At 45.0% G+C, this 27,879-nt stretch overlaps 2 protein-coding genes across 2 annotated transcripts in view; one reads left to right on the top strand and one right to left on the bottom strand.

The window, feature by feature from the left end:
• HS3ST4 (heparan sulfate-glucosamine 3-sulfotransferase 4) overlaps window positions 1-27,879 on the top strand; it is a 416,709-nt gene that overhangs the window by 325,265 nt on the left and 63,565 nt on the right. The window lies entirely within an intron of this gene.
• On the bottom strand, window positions 7,397-8,868 carry LOC130860510 (keratin, type II cytoskeletal 8-like). Its single transcript, XM_057748829.1, has one exon. The coding sequence runs from the start codon at window positions 8,866-8,868 to the stop codon at window positions 7,462-7,464; it is 1,407 nt and encodes a 468-aa protein (XP_057604812.1). The 3' UTR covers window positions 7,397-7,461.

The raw sequence follows: 27,879 nt of genomic DNA, 5'->3' as shown, positions 1-27,879 counted from the left end.
TTTGTGTGTGCGTACATCTGTGGGCTAAGCGTTTATAGAATATCCTGTGACACATGGCAGAATTCTTTCTAAGTCAGTGCCCCCTGTCCTCCTTCAGAGTACCCCTGCTTATAAATATCTGCTGCCTAAGTCCCTACTGTTGGCCTTTGAAATATGAAAAAAGATGTTTTGCTTTCAAAACATTAAATTTAAAGTAAAATCTATTTTACTTTTCAAAAGTAAAAGAAAAACTCTGAAGTGGGGATAATTTTAGACTATAGCCATGCTGTCAGGAAACTACAGGGAGTTCCATTCTTAAGAAATAGCTGTGACTCTCATTGGCCAGTAGTTGAAACACTACTCACTGAGCTGCTTACTCTCCAACTGAAAAGCCCAGCTTAATGCTCTGTCTTCCAAGAAGCCTTCCCTGATTTGCCCAGTCGTGTCCTAGCTGCAAGTTCTCCGGTACATTGTCTACTCTGTAGTATAACTATTTAGGTCAACATTTACTTCCTCCTTGTTGACGAGTGTGTGAGCTCCTCTAGATTTGGGGCTCTGTCTCATTCTGCTTCTCCACGCTGTGGTACAGGTCTGGAACATCGGAAATATGCAGAGAGATCTTTTTATGTCGAATGAATGAATGAAAAAGTGAACAAGCTAGCGGAGGAATTCAATGAGACCAACTTAGGAGCGTTACTGCCAATTACACTACTGCTAATTGTTAGCATTGATTAAGTACGTTGCTAATATGCACCTAATAGTCACAACTCTGCATTCTTTTATTATCCTGATGAGGAAACTGAGCCTTAGGAGATGTTGAATACTTGCTTGAGTCGATACATCTGGTAACACCAGAGACTGGACCTAAACTCAGTTATGCCTGACTCTTTGGTCTTAAACACATTACCTATCTAAGGGTATGGCTTTATTAGATCACACAGGAAAGAAACGATCTGGATAACAGAGTCTTGGTTTTGGACTGAAAAGACTAAATAGGGTAGAAGAGTGAGTATGAATAGGGGTATATTTTTAAACTTACTTAAAAAATTGTGATAATTAAATAGAAAACTCTACTGGGCATATCTGGTTATCAAGAAGAGAAACTCCTCCATCTGTTTGTTGAGTGCAATGTGATGATGGCCTGGTCCCTGTGCCAGCCTGAGGATGAGGTTGCCTTGACAGCAACATCAATTTGTAAAGATGCTCCCCACTGTCTCTACTTGGGCCTCTTCTCTCAGCTTTGGGGAAGATATTCGTGGCAATGGACAGTTGTTGACACGTGTGTTGATTCCATCTCCGGGCAGAAGCCTAAGTGTTTCAGACCAGACTTTATAATCCAGGCACAAAACCGTCTAAGCTCTGCATTGGACACAGGAGCCCTGAGCTACAGGCAGGAGACAAGAGTGGCAGCGTTGTGTATGAACGTGGTGGGCTTTGGCTTCAAAGAATCTTAGTTTGAGTCCTAGAACTCCATAAATCTTAACTGTCAGTTGTCATTTCATTATTATCCTGATCTTGACATAGTTAGTCACTAATTTTGAGAACTTGATCAAGTCCTTTTTGGCCTTGGAGATTTAGTTTCCTCACCTGGAATTTGGGCGTGATGATATTCAGTTCCCAGAATTGCCTTGAGGAAAAGATGATATAAGGGAGGTGATGATGTTGCTCAGGGAAACCTGGGGGCAAGACTGGCTTGGGGGCACTGTGCCCTGCATTTAGAAGAGCCTCACATTTGGTCTAATGGTCTGCTGTTGCCATCTTGACATTGTGAATAATTGTTGAACACAGGTCCCCATATTTTCCCTTTGCACTGGGCCCTGCAAAATATGTAGCTGCTTCTGCCTGGAAGAGTCTCTGGGTCTATCTCTGCACCAGTCCCAGGAGAAGAAGGATGCAGTCCTGAAGGAACTGACTGAGAGGGCATCTTCTTGGTTGGGTGACCACCGTTTCCACGTCTGGTGTCAAAACGAGTGATGATCCTCTGACTTGTCTTTTTAGAAACCAGGATGCGTTCTTCCTCATCCCCGCACCTTAGCTCACACTGTCCTCTTTGCCAAGTACACCTTTCCCCTGCCTGTTTGTCAAAACCAGATTCCTAGTCAGTCACATCTTTTGCTCTTTATGAGAGCAAGACCTGTCAAACTTGAGAGCGGGTGGTGTGGTAGCATGGCCCGAGGGACATCTGGGAATCCAGGCTTCTTCCAGTATGAGAGAAATTGCATCTCATCTTCACGCAGCCAGTGGTGTCCAGGAACTAGCCCTGGCCCTGGCCAGCCCGGGGTCACATCCCAGCTCTGCCCCTTCTTAGCTCCGTGACTCTGGGCAGTTTCTTAAACACTCCATCTGTTAGTTTCTTCATTTGTAAAGAGGAAATAATACTAAAAATACCCGTATTTGTAGGTGAGTTATGAAGAGGAAGTGAACCAATGCAAATAAAGCATCTGAAACTATGCCTGGCACATAGTGGGCCTGCTATGGTTAGGCTAGAATTACTGTGCTTTTCCACTCTCCATAACCCGATTAAATGAAAGACCTTTAGAATCAGTCAGAACGAGTTTGCAACCTCCCTGACAACATGTTAGCTGTACACACCAAGGCACAAGCTGTTGTATCTTGATCTCACCACCTCAGTCATAGGGATTCTAGGAGGAGGACCTGCCATCAGCAGGAAGTCATCCAATTTAATAGAAGGAAGGTGAGTTTTGGTCTTAGAAACCAGTGCTTGAATTTCATCTCTTCTACTTACCAGCTGTGTGAGATTCCAAGTTATGAAAACTCTCTGAACTTTATTTTCTCTTTAAAAATAAGGCTAACAGTACTATTTAAAGAAATGTTCCCCCAAATGAGGATACCAGTACTGTGTAAAGAGATGTTCCCCCGCTAGAGAACGTGAGCCCCATAATTATGGGCAGAGGAATTGCCTGCTTTTTTTTTTTTAAGAAAAAAATGAAAAATTTTATTTGAGCTAAATTTGAGGATATAACCTGGGAAGAGCATCTCAAGTCAAAACACAGTTATATAAATTTTTTAAGACATCAAACAACATATTTTTGTTACAAATTTTTTTCCTTTAAGAACTTTTATTGAGATACAATTGACATGCAATAAACTGCATACATTTAAAGCATACAAGTTGATATATTTTTTTCATATTAGTAATGTAGAAGGTTGCCTGCTTTTTGTTCATTGCTGCATTCCTTGGACCATATCCCTTTTGCACACAGGAAATGCAAAGTAAATATTTGTGAAGGAAAGGACTGTCGAGAGAATGAAGTAATATGATTTATGCAAAGTGCCAAGCATGGAGATGGGTACCTACACAGCAGACTCAGGAAAGCGACAGCTGTGGATGTTATGAAAACAGGTGGATGGGAACACTGTGAGTCTAGCCAAGAGCTCCATTTGGAGCAGGACTGCCTGTTCCTGCTGCCTGTCCAGGTTCGCTGCTGGGATGGAGAAGAGGGATTTGATGCTGTGAGGAGGGGCTGAGGGGCTGAATTGTAAACCCAGGTGCATGGACACCACCACCCTCCCAAGTAGAACCAAGGGCAGGATATAGCTACAGATCACTCAGCAGCTCCCAGCCAAGCAGCAACAGGAACAATTCCAGCCCCGACACCCTCTGGCAAAGATATCTCACGCATTTCTATCAGGATAACTTTAGAATCATGGTCGCACTTCCCTTACTCAAGGAAGATGTTTGTATTCCAGGCAGGGAGGAAGCTGGGGAAGGCTTATTCCACTAAAAGACTGCACCGAGGCAAATGCTGATTATCATTACATCTATTTCGGCTAGGCTAGTGTTAAATCCCAATCAGTCAGAGAGGAGCAAATTGGTCCCAAATTAAAAAAAAAAAAAAAAAAAAAAAAAGGCGTTATCATTTAGAAACCACGTCAGTAGTGGGCTCTGGCCTGATCTACTAGCATAGCTCAGCAAAGTGAGGCATGTTTCTAACCCTGATTTGAATTCTGGTCCAAAGTATCCTCATCATAAATTTTTAAAAAATGTGGTTCTATCTCAGGTGTTCTCTTTACACTCACTGGAGGGTGTATATGAGGTGAGACCCATTCATTAGGACCTTGGAGAGAGGCTGTGAAGTTGAGTGGAAAGAGTACAGGCTCGGAGTTTGAAGCACCCTCCACGGTTTACAAGCTGGGTGATCGATCCCAGCTTCTCTGAGCCTCAACTCCCTTGTCTCCAAAGAAAGGTGTGAGATGAGGACAAAGAGAGGTGAAGGGGCTGGTAGGATAACACTGCATATTGTCTTGTTTAATAAGTATTCTCTCATTCACACCCCCACCGTCTAGAGGCCCGGGCTCTATAATCAGATTTCAGGTCTGGGTGATCCCAGGAAAGACAAGGAGAGCTATGATAGATAATTGAGTCTCACCCTGATTGCCTCCTCTCCAGGATCTTTCTGGAGTCCCTGCTGTCTGACTCGGCTTCTGCAGTTTCCAGGGAAGAAGGCAGAGCAAGGGAGGGACCAGCTGGAGGTGGGCCCATGGACATCACGATATCAGGGGCAAGACTCTGGAGGGTGCTAAATACAGGTACCCAGTCACCAGGCAGCATTTAAGGGTGACGTGTTCATGGGATGCCCAAACGACATCTTCAGCCTCCTCAGCTAAGCCTCATCACTACTCCATACGTTCACCATCATCTACAGGGGCATTCAGCATCCATTTATTGAAGCCTGCCTTGTGCTGGGCTTATGCTGGCCTGAGAGCATAAGAGCTGTAAGTCATAGATCCTGCTCTTATTCTAGGGCCACACAGAATAAGTCAGGTTCACGTTTTCTTGCCGGGCTTCTCGATAATACCCCCAGGTTACCTTGTTCCCCATCCTGCGTGCCCTCCAGGCTTCTCTCTGTCCTGGACCCTTGCCCACAAGACATAATATAACTTGTTCACGTCTCCCCTGATGTGTAATCCCCCAAACTGGAGATGCTCCGTGAAGTGAGTGAAGAAGGTCTCAGCAGCACAGAGGATAGGGTTTCAGATTCCAGATGCTTTGTGTCTCCATTAGGAGAATCAATTAAAAAAAAAAAGAATTAGTCTTATTATCTGGTCAGATCTCTTGAACCATCCCTATGCAAAACATTATTATAATTGTGCCGTGAAAAATAGTTAACAAAGTCAAAATACCATCCCCAGAAATTAGCCGTGGTGATGATTAGGTTTAATTAAGTAGGATCAAGTCATGGGTGGGTACATTTTGAGGGGGAGGAAAAGCAGCAGGATCAATGTAAGATGGAAAGAGAGAGCTGTGAACGTGAACACAGAGGGGGCAGTTACCAAGCTGGTCTCTGGGCCTGTCTCCTTTCTTCACCGATAGCATGCATATCTTTAGCTTTGTACGTGGACTGGAAAGTTAATATCTCCAACATCCTCAGTGTCCCATATTTGTATATCCAACTGACCCTTAACGCGTCCTCTTAGGAGATTCAAAATATTCCAGACGGAAGCCCTGCTCTTCACACATCCCTTCCCCAAGTCTGGCTCTCTTTCAGATTCCTCTTCATCGGTGAAGTCATCCATTTCATTTGCACAAGCACAAACTCGGGATCGTTTGCGACATCTCTTCTCCGTCAGTTCCCCATACACGATTCATCACCAGCCTGTTGATTTTAGTTCCTAAAAGTCATTTAAGTCAATCTACTTCTCTTACTCCTGCCAATATTTTAGTCCAAACTGCCATCTTCGTCTCTCAAAACTCTCAACAGTCTCCCAGTTAGGCTTGCTGCATGCTGTCTCTTCCTCAGAGTGAGCCTGAGGGATGTTCCCCAAATGCAACCCTGATCCCATCATTCTGCCATTGACCTTGTCCTCATAGACACCTACTGAAACTCATCAGTGACATCTCCTGGTGTCATACGACAAAGATAAAGCCCTGGAGACGGAGGCAAAGTCAGTACCCCATCTCCATTGCCACGCCACTGAGCATGGGGATTGAGAGTGGAGGAAGGGTCCTTCCTCAAGGTCAAATACAGAGCTATTACCAGCCCCAGGGGAAGTGGATGCTGGCCAGGTAAAGGCAGCAGATGTCCACCATAAGGGCAGTTCCTCAAGGGAGAATTTCTCAAGGGAGAACTTATAAGGGGTTAGTGGTTTCATGACCCTACACAGGTGAACTGAGATACTGATTCCAGCAAGAGACTAAGAGTCTTGGAAGGTTTAGGGAAAAGCTACCGCCAACTGGAATCAAGGCGTGTATACCAAGTTCATGGCAGCCCCATTAAGAGCACACTAGCTAGTGAAGCCAAGGCACCTAACAGGCGTCCTGCTGCTGAAGCATTTCAGTTTGTGTTACTAAACAGGACTGCGGAAGGCTGGGGCTGACAGGAGTCTGGCATGGCTGGGTCACACTGAACCTCTGCTGGCTTCTCCCTGCTCAAAAACCATCTGTTCTACAATGTTTTCTAGAATTGAACTGTGGTTTGATGTTACTCTGCCCGATCTGTAATTCCTGGGAGTCAGCTTTGAATCTTTGGTCTTGTCTGAAAATGAGTTCATTAGCCAATGTTCAATCTCCTGGCATCTTCCTCACCTGAATGTTTCTTCATTCCTCCTTGAGGTTCAACTTCTACTTCATCATGAATGCCTCTGTGTAAGCCACTGATTAAAGTGCTGGTGGAGAAAGGAAAGCCAGGCATACTTTTTTCCTTTCCCATCCTACTTCCATGTGTCTCCAGAGACACTGAAAATAAAACCAAAACCAAAGCAATCAAACAAACAAACAAAAATTCAGGCCACTTCTCTGTTTAAAAGCCTGCAATTTTCTATGGACTAAAGTTCACCTGCTCTCATGTGACGCATGAAATTCTTTGTAACATGACCTGCTTCTTGGTTACAGGCACAGTATCTACCCCTGAATAGTGCAGCCCTTAAAAAGAATGCTTTGGGAAAGCCTCATGGAATGGAAGGAGTAGCTGAACAGAGGCCTAAGAAAGTACTAGAACCAGAGGACCCCCAACACCCCAGAGAATAGAAGTTGAGACAGTTTCTTCGAGAACCAGTGGCCAGTGGAAACCAGCACCAAGAGTTTTCCTTAAGCCCCGCCATTCACGATTCAGATTCCTAGGAACTCCTCTCCTATGGGTTGTTTCTTGGTAGGGTTGCCGGTCAAAGCATCCCATGTCTCCTGCGTGAAGAGTGTAGGCCTGAGCTTCGCCATCTTGCTTAGGAAGGGCAGTACCATTCTTTTTTTTTTTTTTGGGTTGGCAGAGCCAGCTGAAACTTTATTCTGAAAAAAACACAATTGCATTTATTCTGAAAAAGACACTTGAATTGGCTTTTAGTTGGGGGCATGGGCAAGGCAGGCAGTTGACTCCACCCAGTGGTGGGCGAAGGATGGGGCTGAGCCTCAGATTCTTCCTCCTTCTGCAGGAGCGGGGAGGCTGGGAGGGATTGCGGGAGCCTTTCACTTGGGCAGGGTGTCGGAGGACTCAGACACCAGCTTCCCATCACGGGTCTCAATCTTCTTCACAACCACAGCCTTGGAACTGTGCGGCTGAAGGAGCCAGGGCTCCCGCCAGAGCCCAAGCTGGACTGGTAGGAGCTCAGGCCGTAGTTGATGCCAGGGGTCCCATAGGCTGAGGTCAGCCCACCTGAGTACCCGCTAGTGGTCTTGGTGTGGATACTCATGTTCTGCATCCCAGACTCCAGCCTGCTCTCCTCGCCCTCCAGCAGCTTGCAGTAGGTGGCAATCTCCACATCCAGGGCCAGCTTGACGTTCATCAGCTCCTGGTACTCACGCAGCTGCTGCGCCATGTCCTGCTTGGCGGTTCTCAGAGCGGCCTCCAGCTCGGCCAGCTTGGCCTGAGCATCCTTGACGGCCAGTTCCCCACGCTGCTCAGCATCGGCGATGGCAGCCTCCAGGGAAGCCCTCTGGCCTTTGAGACCCTCGATCTCAGCCTGGAGTCGGCTGATGTTCTGGTTCATCTCAGAAATCTTGGTCTTCGTGCGATGGAGGTCATCCCCGTGCTTCCCAGCCAATGTCTGCAGCTCCTCGTACTTGAACTGGTACATGGTCTCAGCCTCAGCCCGGCTGCGGTTGGCAGTCTCCTCATACTGGGCCTTGACCTCAGCGATGATGCCATCCAGGTCCAGAGAGCAGCTGTTGTCCATGGACAGGACCACGGAGGTGTCCGAAATCTGCGACTGCATCTCGCGGATCTCCTCTTCATACAGTTGCCTGTAGAAGTTGATCTCATCGGTCAGGCCCTCCAGGCGGGACTCCAGCTCTACCTTGTTCATGTAAGCTTCATCCACATCCTTCTTGATGATGACAAACTCATTCTCCATGTCTGTGCGCTTCTGGATCTCATCCTCATACTTGGTCTTGAAGTCCTCCACTAGCCCCTGCATGTTGCCAAGCTCCACCTCCAGCTTCAGCTTCTCCTGGGCCAGCGTTTCCAGCTGCCGCCGGAGGTTGTTGATGTAACTCTCGAACATGTTGTCGATGTTGCTCCGGGCTGTCTTCTGCTGCTGCAGGAGGTTCCATTTGGTCTCCAGAATCTTGTTCTGCTGCTCCAGGTGCCGCACCTTGTCGATGAAGGAGGCAAATTTGTTATTGAGGGTCTTGATCTGCTCCTTCTCCTGCGTGTGCACAGCTTGGATGTTGGGGTCCACCTCCAGCTTGAGGGGGTTCAGCAGGCTCTGGTTCACGGTGACAGCTGTGATGCCCCCCAAACCCGGGGCCCCGCCGTAACCTCCAGCCAGACTCATGCTGGTGCCCAGGCCGCCCCAGAATCTACTGCTGCTGCCCACCCGGGAGAAGGCCGAGGAGCTGATGCGGGAGCCCGGCCTGCTGGTGTAGGAGTGGCTGCTGAAGGACCGGGGGCCGGACCTGGACACCTTGTAGGACTTCTGAGTCACCCTGATGGACATGGTGGAGGCCGGAGAGGAGGTGAGGAGGCAAAAGCAGACAGAGATTCGAGGAGTCGAGAAGCTGCTTCTCAGTGGGGTTGGGCAGTACCATTCTTAAGCCCATGCAAGAAGCATCCTTGCCCTGGGTCACATAGCCTAGAGATCTCCACTCTAGCCCTTCTCCCACCGCATGTCTTCCCATGGGTTGAGAAGACCATGGGGCAAGGGCACTTGCTCACCACAACCTGCACTTTCCCTTCCGAATCATTCTCTTGGTAACAGAGGACCCGGATTTCCCTGCCCAAGTTGCCTCTTCCCTGCATCCGCTATTCTGAGGACAATTTGCATACCAAAGCCAGAGGGGATGTAAAGCCAGTTGTCCACTCTTTCTTTTTTTTTTTCCACTAATTTTCAATACGCAGGTTGTGATGTACCCACACATGTGCAAAAAAAGCCACTATGGGGGGGACAGAGCTGGCAGGAGGAAGAAAAGTGGGGGACACACTGAGGTTAGGGATCCAGGAGCCATAAGCCAGGTGCCAGCCCCCTGCCCTCCCCTCCCCCCCACCCCATGCGGCCATATTTTGGCAAAGAAGCCTGAGAAGTCAGAGGATTCTAAGTTTGAACTGACTTTCCAGGTCACGGTGAAGATGGGAGGGTGGTTCATATTTTATAGAACACTATAATAGATTGCTTTAAAACTTTGAAATACCTCGGCATGTGGCATAGGGCCCTTGGTTTCTACTCTTACCCTGGATTCTGCAATGTTTTTTTTTTTTTAAATACATTTATTTATTTATTTATTGGCTGCGTTGGGTCTTCATTGCTGTGTGCGGGCTTTCTCTAGTTGCAGCGAGCAGGGGCTACTCTTCGTTGCTGTGCGCAGGCTTCTCATTGCAGTGGCTTCTCGTTGCAGAGCCTGGGCTGTAGGCACACAGCTTTCAGTAGGTGTGGCATGTGGGCTCAGTAGTTGTAGTTCATGGGCTCTAGAGCACAGGCTCACTAGTTGTGGCACACGAACTAGTTGCTCCGTGGCCTTTGGGATCTTCCCAGACCAGGGCTCAAACCCGTGTCCCCTGCATTGGCAGGCGGATTCTTAACCACTACACCGCCAGGGAAGTCCCTGGATTATTCCGCAATGTTATAGGCAGGTTTGTCAAAAAGAACTGGGGAGCTGCTACCTAAAGACCAGGGAGGTCCACAGGCTGCCAAGACCCTGTTGGCCACACTTGTATCGAATGATCCAGCCCCCACAGACTCAGTCGCCTGGACCCTCAGCAGATCCTGAAAATATAGGAACGTCCCAACAGGTCTCTCTGCTTCCACTCTTGCCCCTGGAGTCTTCCCATTGAGCAGCCAGAGGGATCTTTTAAAACATGTAGCAGGTCAAGCCAGCTCTCAGTTCAAAAGCCTCTACTGACCCCCATCACTCAAGAGGAGGCCAAAGTCCTTTTCATTTTTCACAAAGCTTTACCTGACTTGTCCCAGTCCCCTCCTGCCCTCTGACCCACAGCCCTCTTGCTGACCCATTCCAGCCATGCTGTCTTGATTGTCGCTGGGACACGTCAAGCTCAGCCCTACAGCGGGTCCCCTGCACCTGGTGTTCTTGAGTCTGGAATGTTCTTCCCCCTGATTATCTCCATAGCTAGTTCTCTCAGCTCCTTCCGCTCTCTGTCCATGGTACCTCCTAGCATGACCACAGTCAGGTGACCCTAGCTGAAGTGGGGAACCCCATTCCCGTGCCAGCACTTCCCATCCCGCTTCCCTCCCCATCACGTCCACCATCACACTATGCGTTTTACTTGTAGGATTGTATCTTGTGTCTCTAGCCAGACTAGGATAGAAGCAACACGAAGGCGGGGACCTTTGTTCTTTTTCCCCCTGCTGTATATGTCCAGCACCTAGAACATTCTTTTTTTTTTAAACTTTCTATTTTATATTGGAGTATAGTTGATTAACAATGTTGTGTTAGTTTCAAGTGTACAACAAAGTTATTCAGTTATACATATACATGTATCTATCCTTTTTCAAATTCTTTTCCCAGTTGGGTTGTTACAGAATATTGAGCAGAGTTCCTTGTGCTATACAGTAGGTCCGCTGGCTATCCATTTTAAATATAGTAGTGTGTCCATGTCATTCCCTACCCCTCATCCTTTCCCCTGGGAATCATAAATTCATTCTCTAAGTCTGAGTCTGTTTCATTTTTGTAATTAATTTACTTATTTATTGGCTGCATTGGGTCTTTGTTGCTGTGTACGGGCTTCTCATTGCAGTGGCTTCTCTTGTTGTGGAGCATGGGCTCTAGGCGCATGGGCTTCAGTAGTTGCCACACAACGGCTCAGTAGTTGTGGCTCTTAAGCTCTAGAGTGCAGGCTCAGTAGTTGTGGTGCATGGGCTTAGTTGCTCCGTGGCATGTGGGATCTTCCCCCAGCCCAGGGATTGAACCCGTATCTCCTGCATTGGCAGGCAGATTCTCAACCACCACACCACCAGGGAAGTTCCTGTTTCTGTTTTCTAATAAGTTCATTTGTATCTTTTTTTTTTTTTAAGGTTCTTGAGCTCAGAGGAGACACTCCTCAAGTGTTTGTTGAGTGAATGAATGAATGAATGAAAGTACACACGTTCATGGCCCTGGGCTCCTGCTTATTGTCCCCTCTCTGCCTGGGGTGCCACGATCATCTTCTCTAATGGCCAACTCAGTGTTATCCTGTCTCCGTGGCATCTCTTCTTCTCCTTCCCACCCCAGCAGAATTTTTTTTTTGGTACTGCCATTGTACTCTACATGCACTTCTATTATAATACTCTCCATGTTGAATTATTGTCCTATTTTTTATTTTTAAAATGTACGCAAGAAGTACATGAATACATTCATTCACGTTATTAAATATTCAAACAATATAGGTGAAGTGAAAGAACTCCCCTATCCTACTCTAAATCTACCTTTCCTTCCCAGAAATAATCTTGTCTGGGAATTTACATACACATAAGGGGATAAAAATGTAAAGTTTTGTTTTGCATGTGAGTACGTGTGCTTTATTATATGTGGGTTTTGGCATTTTCTATTATTTGCAACTTCACCATAAAATACTTTGGGCGACTGTCCGTTTTATACCTGTATTCCTCATTAGAAAAAAAAAAACAATAAATTCTTAGAGTGATGACTTAGCTAGCCATTCCCCGCCTTATGGGGTATTTGGATGGTTTCCATTGTTGCAGCCATGCTACAGTGCATGTTCTTACACAGGTGCATATATATTCCTACAGACTAGATACCTAGAAGGGAAATAGAGGATTTAGAAAGAATACAGATATTAACTTGACTATTCACCCTCTAAAAAGTCTATAAAATTACACTTCCGTGAAAGCAGAGTATTTTCAATATTTTTAACATTTGCTTGTTTCTTGGGAAAAAATGCCTCACGTTTTATTTCTCATCTCCCTGATTATTACTGAGGTTGAACTGGTTTGTGTATATTGATTGGAAATTAGTTTCTCTTTTTCTGCAGCTTGTCTGCCCATATTCTTTGCCTGTTTTTCTTTTCTGTTGCAGTCAGTATTTTTTTATGTGCCTGCTTGGCTTAACTTGGCTGTGAGCTCCTTCAGAGGGTCATCACGTCTTATGTATCTCGGTTTCCCCTTGCCAAGCACACAGCTAATGCCTAATGAATGTGTACTTAATTCCATGGTTAAAGCCATGGGCATTGTCCCCATCACCCTCGTCACCAACATCATTTATGTAGATTTTCTGCACGCTAAGCCCTGTCTTAGGAAGTATGCATTCCTTGTCTCTAATCTTCATAACACCTCACTCAACAAAGTGACCGTTGATATCACTCTTTTACAGATAAGGCAACTGAGACTCGCACAAGTTACATAGGCTACCCCAGAACACTCAGCTGTGGGGAGGTGGTATTATGAAGCAAGTTCTTTTCAGCCTCTTTGCAAACCACGTGCAATCCGCTTTGTAGCGATGGTCCTCATCCTGGCTGCACACTGAATCACCTGAACAGCCTTCTAAACAACACCTATATCCCAGTCCGATCCCAGGCTGGGCAGTTCAGAATCTCTAGGAATAGGTCTGGGGATGTGGCATTAGAAGAAATATCTGTAAATGTCTCTGATGCACAGAAATGATTGAAAACCGTTGGTCTACCTTGGAAGTGAGCCAGCTTCTTCTGCAAAGGGCCAGATAGTAAATATTTTTGATTTTTGTAAGCCATATAGTCTCTGTGGCAACTACTCAAAGACAAAAATGAATGAACGCGACTGTGTTCCAATTAAAACTTTATTTAAAAAAGCAAGTGGCAGCCAAATTTGGCCAGGAGGCAGCAGTTTGCTGACCCCGGGTCTATATCATAATAACTTCAAAGAGCCTGGAATTTAAGATCACCCAGCTCAAACCACAACTTCTGATTCCACTAATGACCATGGTAATTCTCAAGGTCAGTGGCATAAGAATCCTTGCTCCACCTCAAGGGATTCTGCTTCGGTACCTTGGAACCTTCGTCTGGGAGTCTGCATTTCAACAAGCAACGCAGATGATTTCATCTGGGCAGGCTTTATAGGTCCACACTGCAAGAATCCCAGATCTACTGAAGCGTAATGTTCCTGGCAAGTAACAAAAGCTTGGCTGGAGAAGCAGAACTGGCTCTTCTTCAAAAATCCTTTAAGATCATGGATAGACATTTTGTGTGTCCCTGCCTGCCTTCTGTTCCAGCATCCTGCCTCCAAGGTTCTGGAACCTTTGATGCCCCAGCAGCCAACCCTCCCAGCCTCCACTGTTGGTGGAGAAGAAAGACATCCTTCCCCTTCCACTCTGAAATGAGTAAAAGACCAACGTCCTCTTCTATTTCAAAACGTTAAAGAAGAAACTGACTGTTTAACCATCTACAGGATAAAACTGATGCTGGCATTTATCAGTGTGTGTGTGTGTGTGTGTGTGTTTTAATAGTTCAGTGCTTAGAAAATGGAGCTTCCATTCTCCCGTCATCAGGTTTAGAGCTATGTGGTGGGTGAATGCAGTCATTTCTGTTTCCCCGACCTCTTTAACATCCATTATTTCTCTGTTGTCCGCATCTAATAGTCTCAATCCTTCTAGTTGTTGATGGCTTGGCGATTACCCGGGCTACTGCTTTAGGATTACATACAAATGCATCTGAACAGTTGAATTTACTTACTGCTTCCCTCCTAAAAGCTTTTTAGCATGATCCAGCTGGGATGGTTTCATCGGGAGAACCGTTATTTGTGGCTGTCTTTTTCGGGAGGTGGAAAGAAATTTCCCCAAAGATGAAAGTGAACTCTGTCCGCGGTAGATCTGCAATGTTACTTTTTCTTCTCTCTCCTTTTTTTACATTCCATTTTCACGATTTTCCTCAGGAATGACTCCTCTCCGGGGAAATAGGAATGTTCTAAATTGCACAATTGAGTCAAATCAATATTTAGAGTGGTTTGGACTTTTAAGCCTTTTGCTGGATTTGGGCAGTATCATTTTATACTGGAAAACCCCCTCTTCCCAGGTAACCTGTAATATTAATATTGAAGAGTATTCACAGCTTTCTAACACTCCCCAATTTCACTTAGCTATCAGCTAAGCAAATAGTGCGCAAGAGTTAAAAGTAGGCTATTCTTCTTCTAAGGCGTGTGTACTTTGATGTTAAAACAGTACCCCCCCAAAAATAATAAATAAATAAATGAAATTAATTAAAAAAAAAGAAAACAGTATTGCTGTGTGTTCCTAATCTCTATATACATATCTATCTGTGCATGTCATAGCTTTCAACGCTGTAATTAGACACAGAAACCACACCATGCAAACATAATGCCCACACAGGTTTGTAGAACAGCTGTGACAAATGCATAATATGGTAAAACACCTCTGTGCTAGCTAGGGCAAACTCTCGAATGTACAAGGAGGGGTTCAAATCAAAATGATGCAGAGGACTCTGAACTATTTCATGCAGGAAGATGGCACAGATGATACTGTTCAGTATGCATCTCTGGTGGAGTATATTTGAGAGGCAGTGTGTAATACTGCAAGCCTGATAATTCAGGGAGTCTCAGCCTTGGGTTGAAATCCCAGCTGAAGAATCTGAAAAAGAATATAAATAAATAAATAAGTAAACATATATATACATATATATATATATAAACTGAATCACTGTGCTGCACACCTGACACAACTAATACAGCATTGCAAATAACTGTACTTCAATAAAAATTTAAAAAATTTTTAAAAAGCAAAAAAAGAAGAGCTCGGAGAGCAGTAAATAAATAAATAAATAATGTAAAAAATTTACACAAAAAATTAATCAATCAGTCAGTCCCAAGCGAGGTGCTGTGTGATCTTAGGCCAGTGTTTTACCTCTCTGATGCTTTTTTACTTTTTTACATGATGGAGCTAAGAGGAGATAAGAATAGAACACTTACCTCTTAGGGCTGCTGTGTGGAAGAAGGGAGGTAACAGGTGTGGAGCAACAGATAGTTTCCTCATCTGAGAATTGTAACCACAGTGTCGTGAGGAAAATGAATGGAGATAGTAATCATTACAACAGAACTCCTGGGAATACACTACTCCTCCCACACACCGAATATGAACCTCTTTTATGAACTGTCTTGGTTAAAAGCACCCATGTTTACTCAGCTACCCTAGTGAAAAAATTGAGCTACCCTTGAATGGTTTCATTCTCATCTTACCCCTCCTATTCTTCTTGTATCCCACCCCCCATGGTCACTTGGTCACCAAATTGTGCCATTTGACCTCCTAAATAATTTTCAAATTCTACCTCCTCATCTTCATCCTCTCTGTCAGCCTCAGTCCAGGACCTTTATTACCTTTTGCTTGGATTAATACAGGAACCTCTTAAGCAATTTCACTGTCTTCCGCTAGGTGCCTCCACGATCCATTATTAGCCCCATTTTATAGATTAGAAAATTGAGACCAGAGAGATTCAATACATAGCTGCACATCACACAGCTAGTCCGTGGTATTACAAGGGTTCCAACCTAAGCAGCCCAGCTCCAAGATTTCTGTTACTCTCTGCCTTGGAGTTCTGGGCATAGTATATTATTTGGATGAGGAAACCCTGCAGTACCTCCTACATCTGGTAATTGCACCTCAAGTGAATCCTGTTTCTCCCTCACCAGATGTTCCATCAGAGCTGCTCTAATTGTTACATGGACTCTGCAGGAGCTCCAAGGAGCAACTAAGTCATTCCACAGGAAGAGAGCAGGAGAAGGAAGAAAGGCAGAAAGCTACAAATGAGTTCTGGTGGGAGACCATCAGTGCATCATAACATGCTGTCCAGAAGCAGACCTGGGCCATGTACAAAAAGGAGGAAGGCTGGACTAGAGATGGAGAAAGCGGGGTTTCATTTCAACAGTCCAGGATCCAGCCCAGTGTGTGAGGCCTGATATGAGAAATTTACAAGTTGGGATGATGCTTGGATTCTGGTGGTAGCAGAGGCTGCTGGTTTGGAGCAAGATGCCAGGTAGACGTGATGCTGTAGTACCATAAGGACACATCATCCATGTCACAGTGAAGCTGCAGCCAGATGGAAGCAGTGGCTCAGGGCTTTCCCATGTGCTGTGGTTACTGGCGCTAGAGTGGCAGGAAGAGTAACGGAGGCACTTAAGTTCTGGGACAGGATTGCTGGCTGACCAGGCTATGTATCTCATTGCTGTCCTAGGCTGACAGTGGTCTCCCCGACCATGATTTTGCAAAAGACACTGACAGCCTGCGTGAATGTGTAATTTGTTTATCAAGCTGCTCTAAAGGCTGTGGGCGTAGCACTGAGGGCACATCCATGAGAGCCTGACATATTATGATCCTGGCATTTGCTTCCTCAGGGTCTACCTTGGCATTTCTCAGCTGTGCCTGGGAGATGTCAGTAGCTGTTATGAGAGATGAAAAAGACGGGGGGGTTGGCATCATGGTCAAAAGTATCAGCCAAAAATGACCTCTACCTTTTCTGAATTTGAAAATGTGGCATAATATCACACTCTCTTCAAAATTCGTAATGCATCCCAGCATTAAAGTTATGTAGTAAAGAATTTGGTTTTAGTTCAGTTTAACATATTCTTGTCCAAAAGCAGAAATAGAGACACAGATGGATACCAAGGGGGGAAAGCGGGGGGTGGGGGTGGGATGAACTGAGAGATTGGGATTGACATATATACACTAATATGTATAAAATAGAGAACTAATGAGAACCTGCTGTATAGCACAGGGAACTCCACTTCGCTGTGCAGTAGAAAGGAACACAGCATTATAAAACAGCTATACCCCAATTAAAAAAATAAATATCAATAAATAATGGCTGTCTATTTAAAAGAAAAAAAACAAACCTATTCTTGTCCAAATTTCTTTGACCAGAGAGCTACTTTTAGTAGTAGCCAGTAGCCTTGCAAACAGTGTTCCCCGGGAGATTTAGTTTAGGAAATAAGTGATTTAGTCGAGCCCTGCGGTAGAACTTGCAGAATGTAGGAAGATGAAAAGTGTAGACTGTCCTCCCTGGCAGATTTTACCTCATTGCTAGGCTTTTCTCACACTAGACAGTGAGCTTTGCTAATGCAGCCTTTGTGTCTCACTTCTCACCAGCATGTCTTCCTAAATCTGTGAATGTTGGTTGTGTGTTCTAGTCTTTTCTTTCGAAACAACTGTCATTTGTGAATTTCCCATCTCTCTCCACATTTTCATCTTTTTTTTTGCCATTTCTCTGCACTTTTACAACACCCCAGTGTTCCTCTGACATTAATGATTATATTTTTGTCTGTTTCTGATAACCTGTTCCTTTACCATGCCTAATGCATATTTTAGTTCTCTGGTGTTATTCTTGTTTTCCATACAATCTAGCTTCTCTGAAACAGTTCTTTCCATTTCGGGTCGTTGTTTTATCATTTCCACTTTATTTCTTATTTCATTGAGTTTATGGTTTTGAAACTTTATAAAGACCATAAGACATTTGTACTTCCAGGAATTTTCTTTTGTTGCCTAGAGTATATCTTCTTCATGGGCCTTTTCTGCCTGTGCTGCTCGAGGGTGAGTGTTACATTCTTCTTTCTTGCTGTACAAGTTTTGGCTGTACTTAGAAGATAGTTTCTCGGGAAACGACAAGAAGAGCTCTTATTCAAGCCTGTTGTCTGTGCGTGTTAGGCTCTGTGGATTTATTTGTATTTCCTACATGGTACTCTGGTTGCTGTTAGATTTTCTCTTCTGTCAGTGATATTCACCGCTCTGAGCTGACATCTTGGAAGACTTTTAGCCCGTGTGGTTCTTTAAGACTCAGGAGGAATTTTCTATCTCTGCTTTATGCACAGAAATGTGTGTGCGTGTGTGTGTGTGTGTGTGTGTACACATATATATTCATATACACACAGTTTAACAAACATGACATATTGCTTACTGGGGTGGTACTGGGCACTATTCCAAAGCCCTTCATATTTATTTAATCTGCAAAATAATCCTGTGAGGTTGATAGCCGTAGTATCCCCACTTGACAGATGAGAAAACCGAGTCAGTATAATTTACCCAACATCATACACCTAGGAAGTATTCGAGCCAGAATTCAAAGCTGAGCAAAAGGGCTCTGGCATATGTGCTCTTAACTACCATGATATGCTTCCTTTCCATTCCGTTCTTGCAAAAAAAGTGGAAAACCGCAGCTGCCTTGGTTTTCTTGCCTCTTTCTTATTTCCTTTCCTTTCTGTTTAAGAGAAGTGACACAATAGATAGCTTTGTTCCACAACTGGGCATCGTAGTCCCAAATGAGTATAGAAAGGGATGCACTGATGAGAGGAATAGAAAGAAAAAGTATGTGTGGGCACCTCCTGAAATAGTTCCCACATGGTGCAGGGAGCTCCCTGCCTCTGGCTGGCACAGGGCCCTGGGCTCTAAGCTTCTGTGCTGAGAAGTTGTTGCAGAAGAGCCTGGCCTTGTTTATCTGCAAGGACACTTCCTTTCTTTGGTTAGAGGAAATCCTCAAAGGCCTCAAAGATTTCCACCAATATTTCTCATTCCCAGAGCTGCAGCAACTTTGCATGTGTTGGTGTGTTCGTTTTCATAAATATCTCAGTGGGAAGTTGGTGGAGGGTGAATCTAGTCATCATTTACCAGCTGCTCTCTTGTCCTGGAAGGCATCATTATATACTTTAATCCTGAAAGCAGCCTTGCTTTCCAGGTGAGGAAACAAAAGCTCAGAGTGCCTCAGAAGTCACTGAGGGTCACACAGCCAGCAAACGACAGAGGCAGAACCCAAGCCTCGATCTTGTCTCCAAAGCCCTTGTGTTTTCAGCTATTACTCACTTTCTCCTGTCTCCCATCATTTTATTTCCTTTTACTTAATCCAGTCTTATTGAAGATGCACTTACTGAGCTCCTATTGCATAAGAAAGACCTGGGTTTGGCCCTCAGGAAGCTCGTGATGGAAAGGAAATGGTAGAAAATCGTGGTTCCATCAGGGCAGCAAGCAGCGTGCACACAAACCTGCGGGGTTTGGGCAGAAGCAGAAATTACATTGTGTGGATGATTGGAAAATATCTCATGAACACAGAAGCATTTGAAGTGGTGCTTGAAGAGGGAACATGGCTCCTGATTCAACCAGATGTGATGTAATGGCTTAGACGGAGGCTGGGCACTGGGAGAATAAGTGAACTCTGGGACATGTACAACTTCTGTTTTGACTGTGTGTTAGTTTGCTAGGGTTGCAATAACAAAGTACCACAAACTCAGTGACTGGAACAAAATGAGTGTATTTTCTTACAGGTTTGCAGGCTAGAACTCTGAGATAAGTTGTCTGCAGGGTTGCTTTCTTCTGAGGCTTCTCTCCTTGGTTTGTGGATGGCTGCCCTCTCCCTGTGTCCTCACGCAGTCTTCCCTCTGTGTGTGTCTATGTCTTAAGGCCTCTTCTTATAAGGACACCAACCATATTGAATTAGAACCCACCCTAATGACCTTGTTTTAACTTAATCACCTCTTTAAAAATCCTATGTCCGAATGAATTGGGAGATTGGGATACCAAATTGTATGCTCTAAATATATGCAGTTTATTGTATGTTAACTGTATCTCAATAAAAGCTCTAAAAAAACCAAAAAATCCTATGTCCAAATACAGTCGCTTTCTGAGCTAATGGGGCTTAAGACATCAATATGTGAATTTTGGAGGGACACCATTCGGCCCCATGATAAGCTGGGACATGATGGCCACATGAGAAAGGCTGCAGATAAAGACCAGATCAGGGCTTCCTTGGTAGCACACTGGTTAAGAATCCGTCTGCCAATGCAGGGGACACAGGTTCGATCCCTGGCCCAGGAAGATCCCACATGCCACGGAGCAACTAAGCCCAAGAGCCACAACTACTGCGAGCCTGTGCTCTAGAGCCCGGGAGCCACAACTATTGAGCCCATGTGCCACAACTACTGAAGCCCATGCGTCTAGAGCCCGTGCTCCACAACAAGGGAAGCCACGGCCAATGAGGAGCCAGTGCACCACAACGAAGAGTAGCCCCCACTCACCACAGCTAGAGAAAGCCCATGCGCAACAACGAAGACCCAACACAGCCAATAAGTTAATTAATTAATTAATTAATTTTTAAAAAAGACCAGATCATATGGCACAACACTTGGAATGGCACTTGAGGGAAGTGGGACTTAATCCTTCCTTGGGATGACCTTTTCACTGTATGAAACGCATGGCGCTGATTGTGTGAACACACACGTGATTGTGTGTGGCAAGGTGTTAAGTGATACTGGGATTCAACATTAAATAGCATTGCATCCCACCGCAAGAAAGTCATTCCTTTTTCATTTTTCTTTCAATTTTTCAGGAAGACGATCTCAGTTGGTGCTAATATGCCTTTCACACCTTTCTGACACTTGCTAATGTCCCCTGTTGAACAAAGAGGAAGACCAGGAGCCTTGGAAGATAGTGGAATCTAGCTAGAATTTGAGAATACTCTTGTTCTCATCTTCTTTAATTCTTATGCTTGCCTTTCATTTATGACAGATGGTTCTGGGCTTCCACTTGCGATAATCGTCGAAAACGTTCCTTTATTACCTAAAGATAGCCAAGATTTTTTTAAAGTGGGTTGATTTAAAGAAAATATTGTAAAAACAGTAGACTAACTCTCATAAGCCACGGCAAAAGTGATGAAGGTGGAATGCAAAAGCCTGCATCCTGGGAAGTACTGTTGTGGGGCTGAGGCAAGGAAAAAGGAAGGAAAATGGTGACAACTATTGGGAAAAGCATCTGGGGGAGGATGTCATTGTGAATGTGTGTGTATGTGTGTGTATGTGTTGGCAGAAGATCTGTGTGGCTGTATGTGAGTGTGTGCCTGTGTGCGTGCACACACGCACACCTAAGCATGTCTGTTGGGGGGGACCCATGTGCCGCTGTGTGTGTGTGTTCTCATACCTTGGAATCACCCCATCAATAGGGATGAATTAGGAAGATTGGCTCTGCCTTTGTTTTCTCTCTCTGTAAACAGAATTGAATACAGCCACACACTCTATTAAGTACATGATGGTATGATTTCTGCTTGTTTTTCTGGAAATAGTTATCAACAAAACTCATTGAGTCTTTTCCATGTGCCAGGCCCTGTGCAGATACTGTAGCTGCAGCAGGGATTAAGACAGACGGGGCCTCATCTAAGAGGTCAGAGAATTGTCTGTGACCCCCAAAAGCGCCTCTTTCTGACCAGACGCCCTTGGCCAAGTGATTTGAACTCTTTAAGCCTTTGAGCCTCCTCTTTCTCCCATGTCACATGGACAGAGACCTACCTCACCTTATCAGTCCTGGTGATAAATGAGCCGAGATATATGAACATGTTCTGCAAATTGTGGAAAGGAATGTGGGCAGCGTTCTTACCGTGAGCCTTACATTGTGTTTCCAAAGTGCCATGCAGAGACTCCTTGCTTTTCCAGCCCTTACTCAGAAGCATACAAAAGATACAGCTCCTTAGAAGACCTAATTACCTAACTCGGGCAATTTAGCAGGAAATGTGGCGGGGGGGGCGGGGGGGGAAGCCCTCTCTGTAGCAGGGAGCTGGGATGGAGGGGACTATGCAGTTTGGAGGTCAGGGATCTCCTTTGGGAGCAGTGACTTTTAAGGAGCCGGCATCCACGGTATGTTCATCTAGAGAGATATTGTGGATGAATACAATGCAGCCCCTGAATTTTAATAATGAGCCCAACAAATGTGCAGAGCTCCAGGGAGAATAATTGAAAGGAAATCATCTAAGTCAGACCGGGTTCATGGGAACCCATTTGCAAGCTCTCTTCCAGAGGGGGTGGGAGGTGGGAGAAAACTTCAGGTTAACAAGTTAATGACATCTGCCTACTGTACCTTTAATTATTCTGCAAACCTCAAGCAGAGACTGACAAGTGTGGGAGCCCTATGCAGATTGTCTAGGCTCCCGCCACACAGGTAACACAGCTGTCTTCCCACAAGCTTTCCTGACAAGGATGAGCATTATTCCAGGAAACCTACCTTCACAGGGCAAGTATATCTATTCATATTTTCTCCCAGGGTGTCTCTTTTAAGTCCATATTCTTGTGTTTATTTACCCAGGAGGATGCTGAGGCTTAAAGATATGTAATGATACCTCCAGGATCACCCAGATTTGAGTAGGACAGTTTCTTTTCCCTAGTCTCTTTTTTCCTATCCCTCTCTTTCTGTTTTCCATTTTTTCTTCCTTCCTCTCTTCCTTCTTTCCATCCTTTCAGCTTTTCTTTCTTCTCATCCTCTTTCTTTAAACAAATATAAATGAGATACCCGTCAATGATGGTCTAAGCACTGCAAATACAGAAATGGAAAAGATGTGCCGTGTCTCAGCTTCCATGAGGTTACATTGTCACTGGGGTAGACAAATAAGAAAGAAATAAAATATTATCAAGTAAGGGAGTCTGTAAAATACGTCCGGGGAAGGGTCAAGGTGATGGGGAGTGATGGCAAACAAGCATCGTTCAAGTAGGGGCCCATAGGAGGCCTCCCTGAGAAGGTTACTGGTGCTCTGAGATTTGAATGGGGTAAAGGAATAAACTCTGTGAAATCTGCCCCGTGAGAGTTCCAGGTGCAGGAAGTCACACGTACAAAGTTGCCTATATTATGGTCCTTGGGCTGCTATAGCAAAAAACAGACAAACAGAAAACAAACAAAAAAAAAACACAGACAGGGTGGCTTAAACAACATACTTTTATTTCTCACAGTTCTGGAGGCTGGAAGTCCAAGATCAACGTGCTGGCCACTTCGGTTCCTGGTGAGGACTCTCTTCTGGGCTTGCAGACGGCCACCTTCTCACTGGGGAAAGGAGGCTGTGGTGTCTCTTCCTCCTTTCCTAAGGGCACAATTTCATCATGAGGGCTCCACCCTCATGACCTCGTCTAAACCTAATCACCTCCCAAAGACCCCATCTCCAAAGACCATCCCATGAGGGGTTAGGGCTTTAACATTTGAATCTGGGGGAAACACAAACATCGAGCCATAACTGTGCTGAGTGCGAATGAGTTCGGTGCGCTTGAGGCACAGCGAGAAGGTCCATGGGGCCGGGCCTGCGTGAGCAGTGGGGAGACTGGGAGGAGATGGGTTCAGAAAGGAGGCAGCTGGGAGCAGATCATGTTCGGCTCTGTAGGCCAAGGCAGAGAGACCTTCCATGTGCTAAGAAGGAGCTGTGAGCAGGCAGGACCAGACCCTGGGAGATCCCGCCTTCTGCTCTCCAGATGTCGCAAAAATTTTCTGTCTGTCTTGCACAATATTCTTTTGGGAGGAAGAGGTAACATTTATAAGTCAGGAGACTGCATTTTTTTTTTAAAGTAAGATCCAGAATTGTGGCTTATTCTGAAAAGATTCAGAATATCTGGCAATGCTGACTTCATGTTCCTCCATGGTGACAGCAGCTGGAGCGTGTAGCTGCAGACCATGCAGACCATGTGACTTGTGCTTTGCCATGGTCCCTGCCACTCCTGATGCTTCCTGGACCCCGAAGCCAGAATATATTTCTGTGCCCTTCTTTGTACTCTGTGCTGCATTGCCTCCACACTGGGACCTTTATCTCTGCAGATGATTTCTTTTTTTTTAATTAATTAATTAACTTATTTATTGGCTGCGTTATGTCTTCATTGCTGCACACAGGCTTTCTCTAGTTGCAGCGAGCAGGGGCTACTCTTCACTGCGGTGCGCAGACTCCTCATTGTGGTGTCTTCTCTTGTTGTGGAGCACGGGTTCTAGGCACGTGGGCTTCAGTAGTTTCGGCACATGGGCTCAATCGTTGTGGCTCACGGGCTCTAGAGCGAAGGCTCAATAGTTGTGGCATACATGCTTAGTTGCTCCGTGGCACGTGGGATCTTCCTGGAGCAGGGATCAAACCCGTGTCCCCTGCATTGGCAGGTGGGTTCTTAACCACTGCACCACCTAGGAAGTCCCTTTGCAGATTATTTCTGATTTGAGTCGGGGACTTCTGATTACTAAAAATATGCTCTGTCTACCTTCTTAAACTCTTTTCATCTTATGTAACATAAGTTGTTAGTTGCCTTCAGATGATTCCATGAGCTTTGTTTGGAAAAGTGAAACAGACCACAGACTGGACTTCTGGGCTCAAGTCTCAGGCCACTCGTTTGCTGTGTTACCTTGGACAAGCCCCGTTCCCTCTCTGGGCTTCAGTTTCCGCATTTGTGAATGATACTCTCTAGGCATCCTTCCAGCTCTGCTATCTATGTGTATATCCTGGCAACATAAGACACATCCCTGAAAACCCCACTTTCCCACATAAATTGATGGACTCATTGTCTTTCTATAATGGTCCGTGATAGCAGGAGGAAGTTTGTGGTTTCTCATTTAGGAAGTTTAAGTGAGATAAGTCATTTTAAATGCTTATCACAGCACTGAGAACAACTAATGAATGCTAACACTTGTAGCTTTTATCATCCAGCATGAACCTCCCAAGTCACAGAAATATTGTGTAGAGGACAATAAACGTATCTGGTTCTGGAAGATGTAAACAGTAGGGTCTTAGGAAAGAAGCAGACTTTATGGTGATGTAAAGGAAACATGGGTTATTCTTACCCAGGAAGACCCAGATGGGAGTTGAGGAAGTGTGGTCCTAATCAACCTGGGACCAGGAGATCTTTTTATTTTTTTTTCAGCTCTTTATTGGAGTATAATTGCTTTACACTGTTGTGCCAGTTTCCACTGTACAAAAAACTGAATCAGCTGTATTTATACATATATCCCCATATCCTCTCCCTCCCGAGTCTCCCTCCCACCCTCCTTATCCCATTCCTCTAGGTCATCACCAATTATCAAGTTGACCTCCCTGTGTCATACAGCAGCTTCTCACTAGCCATCTATTTTACATTTGGTAGTGTATATATGTCAATGCTACTCTCTCGCTTCATCTCAGATTCCCCTTCACCACACTCCCCCCACCCCCCACGGTGTCCTCAAGCCTGTTCTCTACATCTGCATCTTTATTCTTGCCCTGCCACTGGGTTCATCAGTACCATTTTTTTTTAGATTCCATATATATGCGTTAGCATATGGTATTTGTTTTTCTCTTTCTGGCTTACTTCACTCTGTATGACAGACTCTAGGTCCAGCCACCTCACTACAGATAACTCAATTTCATTCCTTTTTGTGGCTGAGTAATATTCCATTGTATGTATGTGCCACATCTTCTTTATCCATTCATCTATGGGTGGGCATTTAGGTTGCTTCCATGTGCTGGCTGTTGTAAATAGTGATACCCTGGATCTTAACATACATATGTCACTTCTTCCCAGGTTTCATTGGTCTAAGCAATTCATACGCTTATATCTGAGAGTGAGTAGGTGAAGACACATGATTCTGGACTGTTCCCGGGGGAGAGAAGCAAATATTTGTGCAAGCTCTGACCACAGAAAGATGTTTGCTCTCCCACTCAGCAGAGAAGCTTGACTCCTCGATATTTCATAGCTGGACCCTGAGGTCACATGCATCCCCAACCCCTGGGCTAGAAGTTCTCTGACGACCTGCTGAAGATTAGACCAGATTGTTCTGTTTTTTTCCTGTGAGATCGAATTCAGAGTCACTCAGTTCGCCTTTGCCACGTCTCCATTATCCTTTCTTAAATTGATGAGCTGGTCTTTTTGGATCATCTGAAATTGCCCTTTAATGTGAATCATTAATGAGAGAGGACAGGGCTCCCAGCAGGGAGGGAGCCTGCTGAGATCCAAGAGGAAGGCGCAGGATTTGAAGTTGAACTGGCCCAGCCCCACATCTCAGGTCTGGCATTGAGAAGCTGTGGGGCTTTGGGTAAGTGGTGTACCCTCTCTGAGGCTCAACTCTCAGTTTTGATAGTAAAGGAGGTGATATTTGTAAAGCACTGTATTTTACCTAGCTCATAGCAGGCATGGGACCAATGGTGGTGATGATTTAGGGGAAACTCAAGCACTGTGTGTGGGTCCTGGTGATGGCGGCTGGGGTGATGGGGGAATACAGTGATTTGGGCGATTTGAGGGCTGTCAGGGAAGTCTCGGGCATAACTGCGGATCAATGGCATCAGCCTAGTTCTAGGGGTTACCTAAGTTCCAGGGCTTGGAGCTGAGTCTGCAGATACATGCTAAAGCTTATGGGTTTGAAGAAAAACTTCCCACGTAAAAATCCCCAAGTGGCTTACTTTAAAATTCTCTGAGTCCAGTTACTGTCCCTTTACTAAACGTCTTTGTAGATTCCCTGTGTGAGGATGCATGTGGAGACTCTGTTTCCTTCCTCTCCTCTTAGGTGTCTTTGGGATGAGTACCATCCTAATATGTTGTAATTCGCAACAGTTGAATATTCATTGACCAGAAAGAAGCTACATGCTAACCATCTGATTGATTTGATTGGTATAGACAAGGAAGCTTTACAGTTTGGGCCAGGAGTTCTAAAAGACCTGGCTTGTCTATCTACATGGTTCAGGCTCACTGGACATTTGATAAAGATCCCCTAGGAGTGTAAACACAACACCATACCAGACAGGTTGGATTTACATCTTAATGTACCCTCACCACCGAGAGGGAGGGAGAGGAAGAGAGGGAGAGAACACACAGCAATATTTCTTATTTTTCAGAAGTCCATTTCAAATCAACTTGCCCTCTCCATGGACTCAGTTTACCTACCAGTGCAAGGGCTAAATGCCTCTTTTCCATGAATCCTTGTCAGTTTCTATCAAGGGGTCAGGAAAGCTGGGCAGTTGAGTGATCAGAGTTGTGGCAAATGAACCAAGCTGGAAATTTTTAAGAGCTATTGACCGGGAAAGGGTCGTGCAAGAAGAGCGGCGATCTCTACCAAAATGAAAGATGGGGAAATGGCAGTCAAAGTGGGGCAGCACCAGGTCATTATTTTAGAGGCAAAGACCCCCATCAGAATCCAAAGTTTCCAGAGAGAACCTGAGCTGAGGACAGAGGACGTGGCCATGGGTTCCATGAATGCCTAGGGAGGAGCTCAGGTCTATGAGATGCTCCAAAGTCCATCTCAGGGCAGCAAAGCAGCATGTTCTTTATCTACGTGTGTTCACCCTTTGAAACTCCAGCCTCTTTGCTGATTCACGAAATGGAGCTTCTGCCAATGGCCTCCACCCAGTGTCCTAAAGAAAAAAATCCCACAGGACATCCTTATGTTTCACCCAATAATGAGACATGACACACAGACACTTATTGATTGATTGCTTTTCCTTGATTTTTATGGTAACGCAGATCAACCTGTCAACCTATCAACTGAGAAAACCTTGGCTTTCTCAGTCGTGTAACTACCCAGAGAGATGACAAGTTCAATGTATATGTCGTTATTAGTATTATAAGATGTATTCCTCTCTATAATGAGCACTAAGGGTATTTTATTGAGTAGTTCACATTATATTCTCATATTTAATCTTGACAATGCCCTTGTGAAGCCGAGACTGTCCCCATTTGATAGGTGGGAAAACCAAGGCTCATGGGGATCAGGTCATGTATCCAGTTTGTCTGTGTCAAGAGGAGAAACGCAGAAGCCTGGAACCAGGAAGGGTCTCCATCTTATTGTGGAGTATC

The sequence above is a fragment of the Hippopotamus amphibius genome, chromosome 9, assembly GCF_030028045.1.
Source record: "Hippopotamus amphibius kiboko isolate mHipAmp2 chromosome 9, mHipAmp2.hap2, whole genome shotgun sequence".
In the NCBI taxonomy this organism is placed as follows: domain Eukaryota; kingdom Metazoa; phylum Chordata; class Mammalia; order Artiodactyla; family Hippopotamidae; genus Hippopotamus; species Hippopotamus amphibius.
Note: the sequence above shows the minus strand (reverse complement) of the source record. Positions and strands in the feature narration are given on the sequence as shown.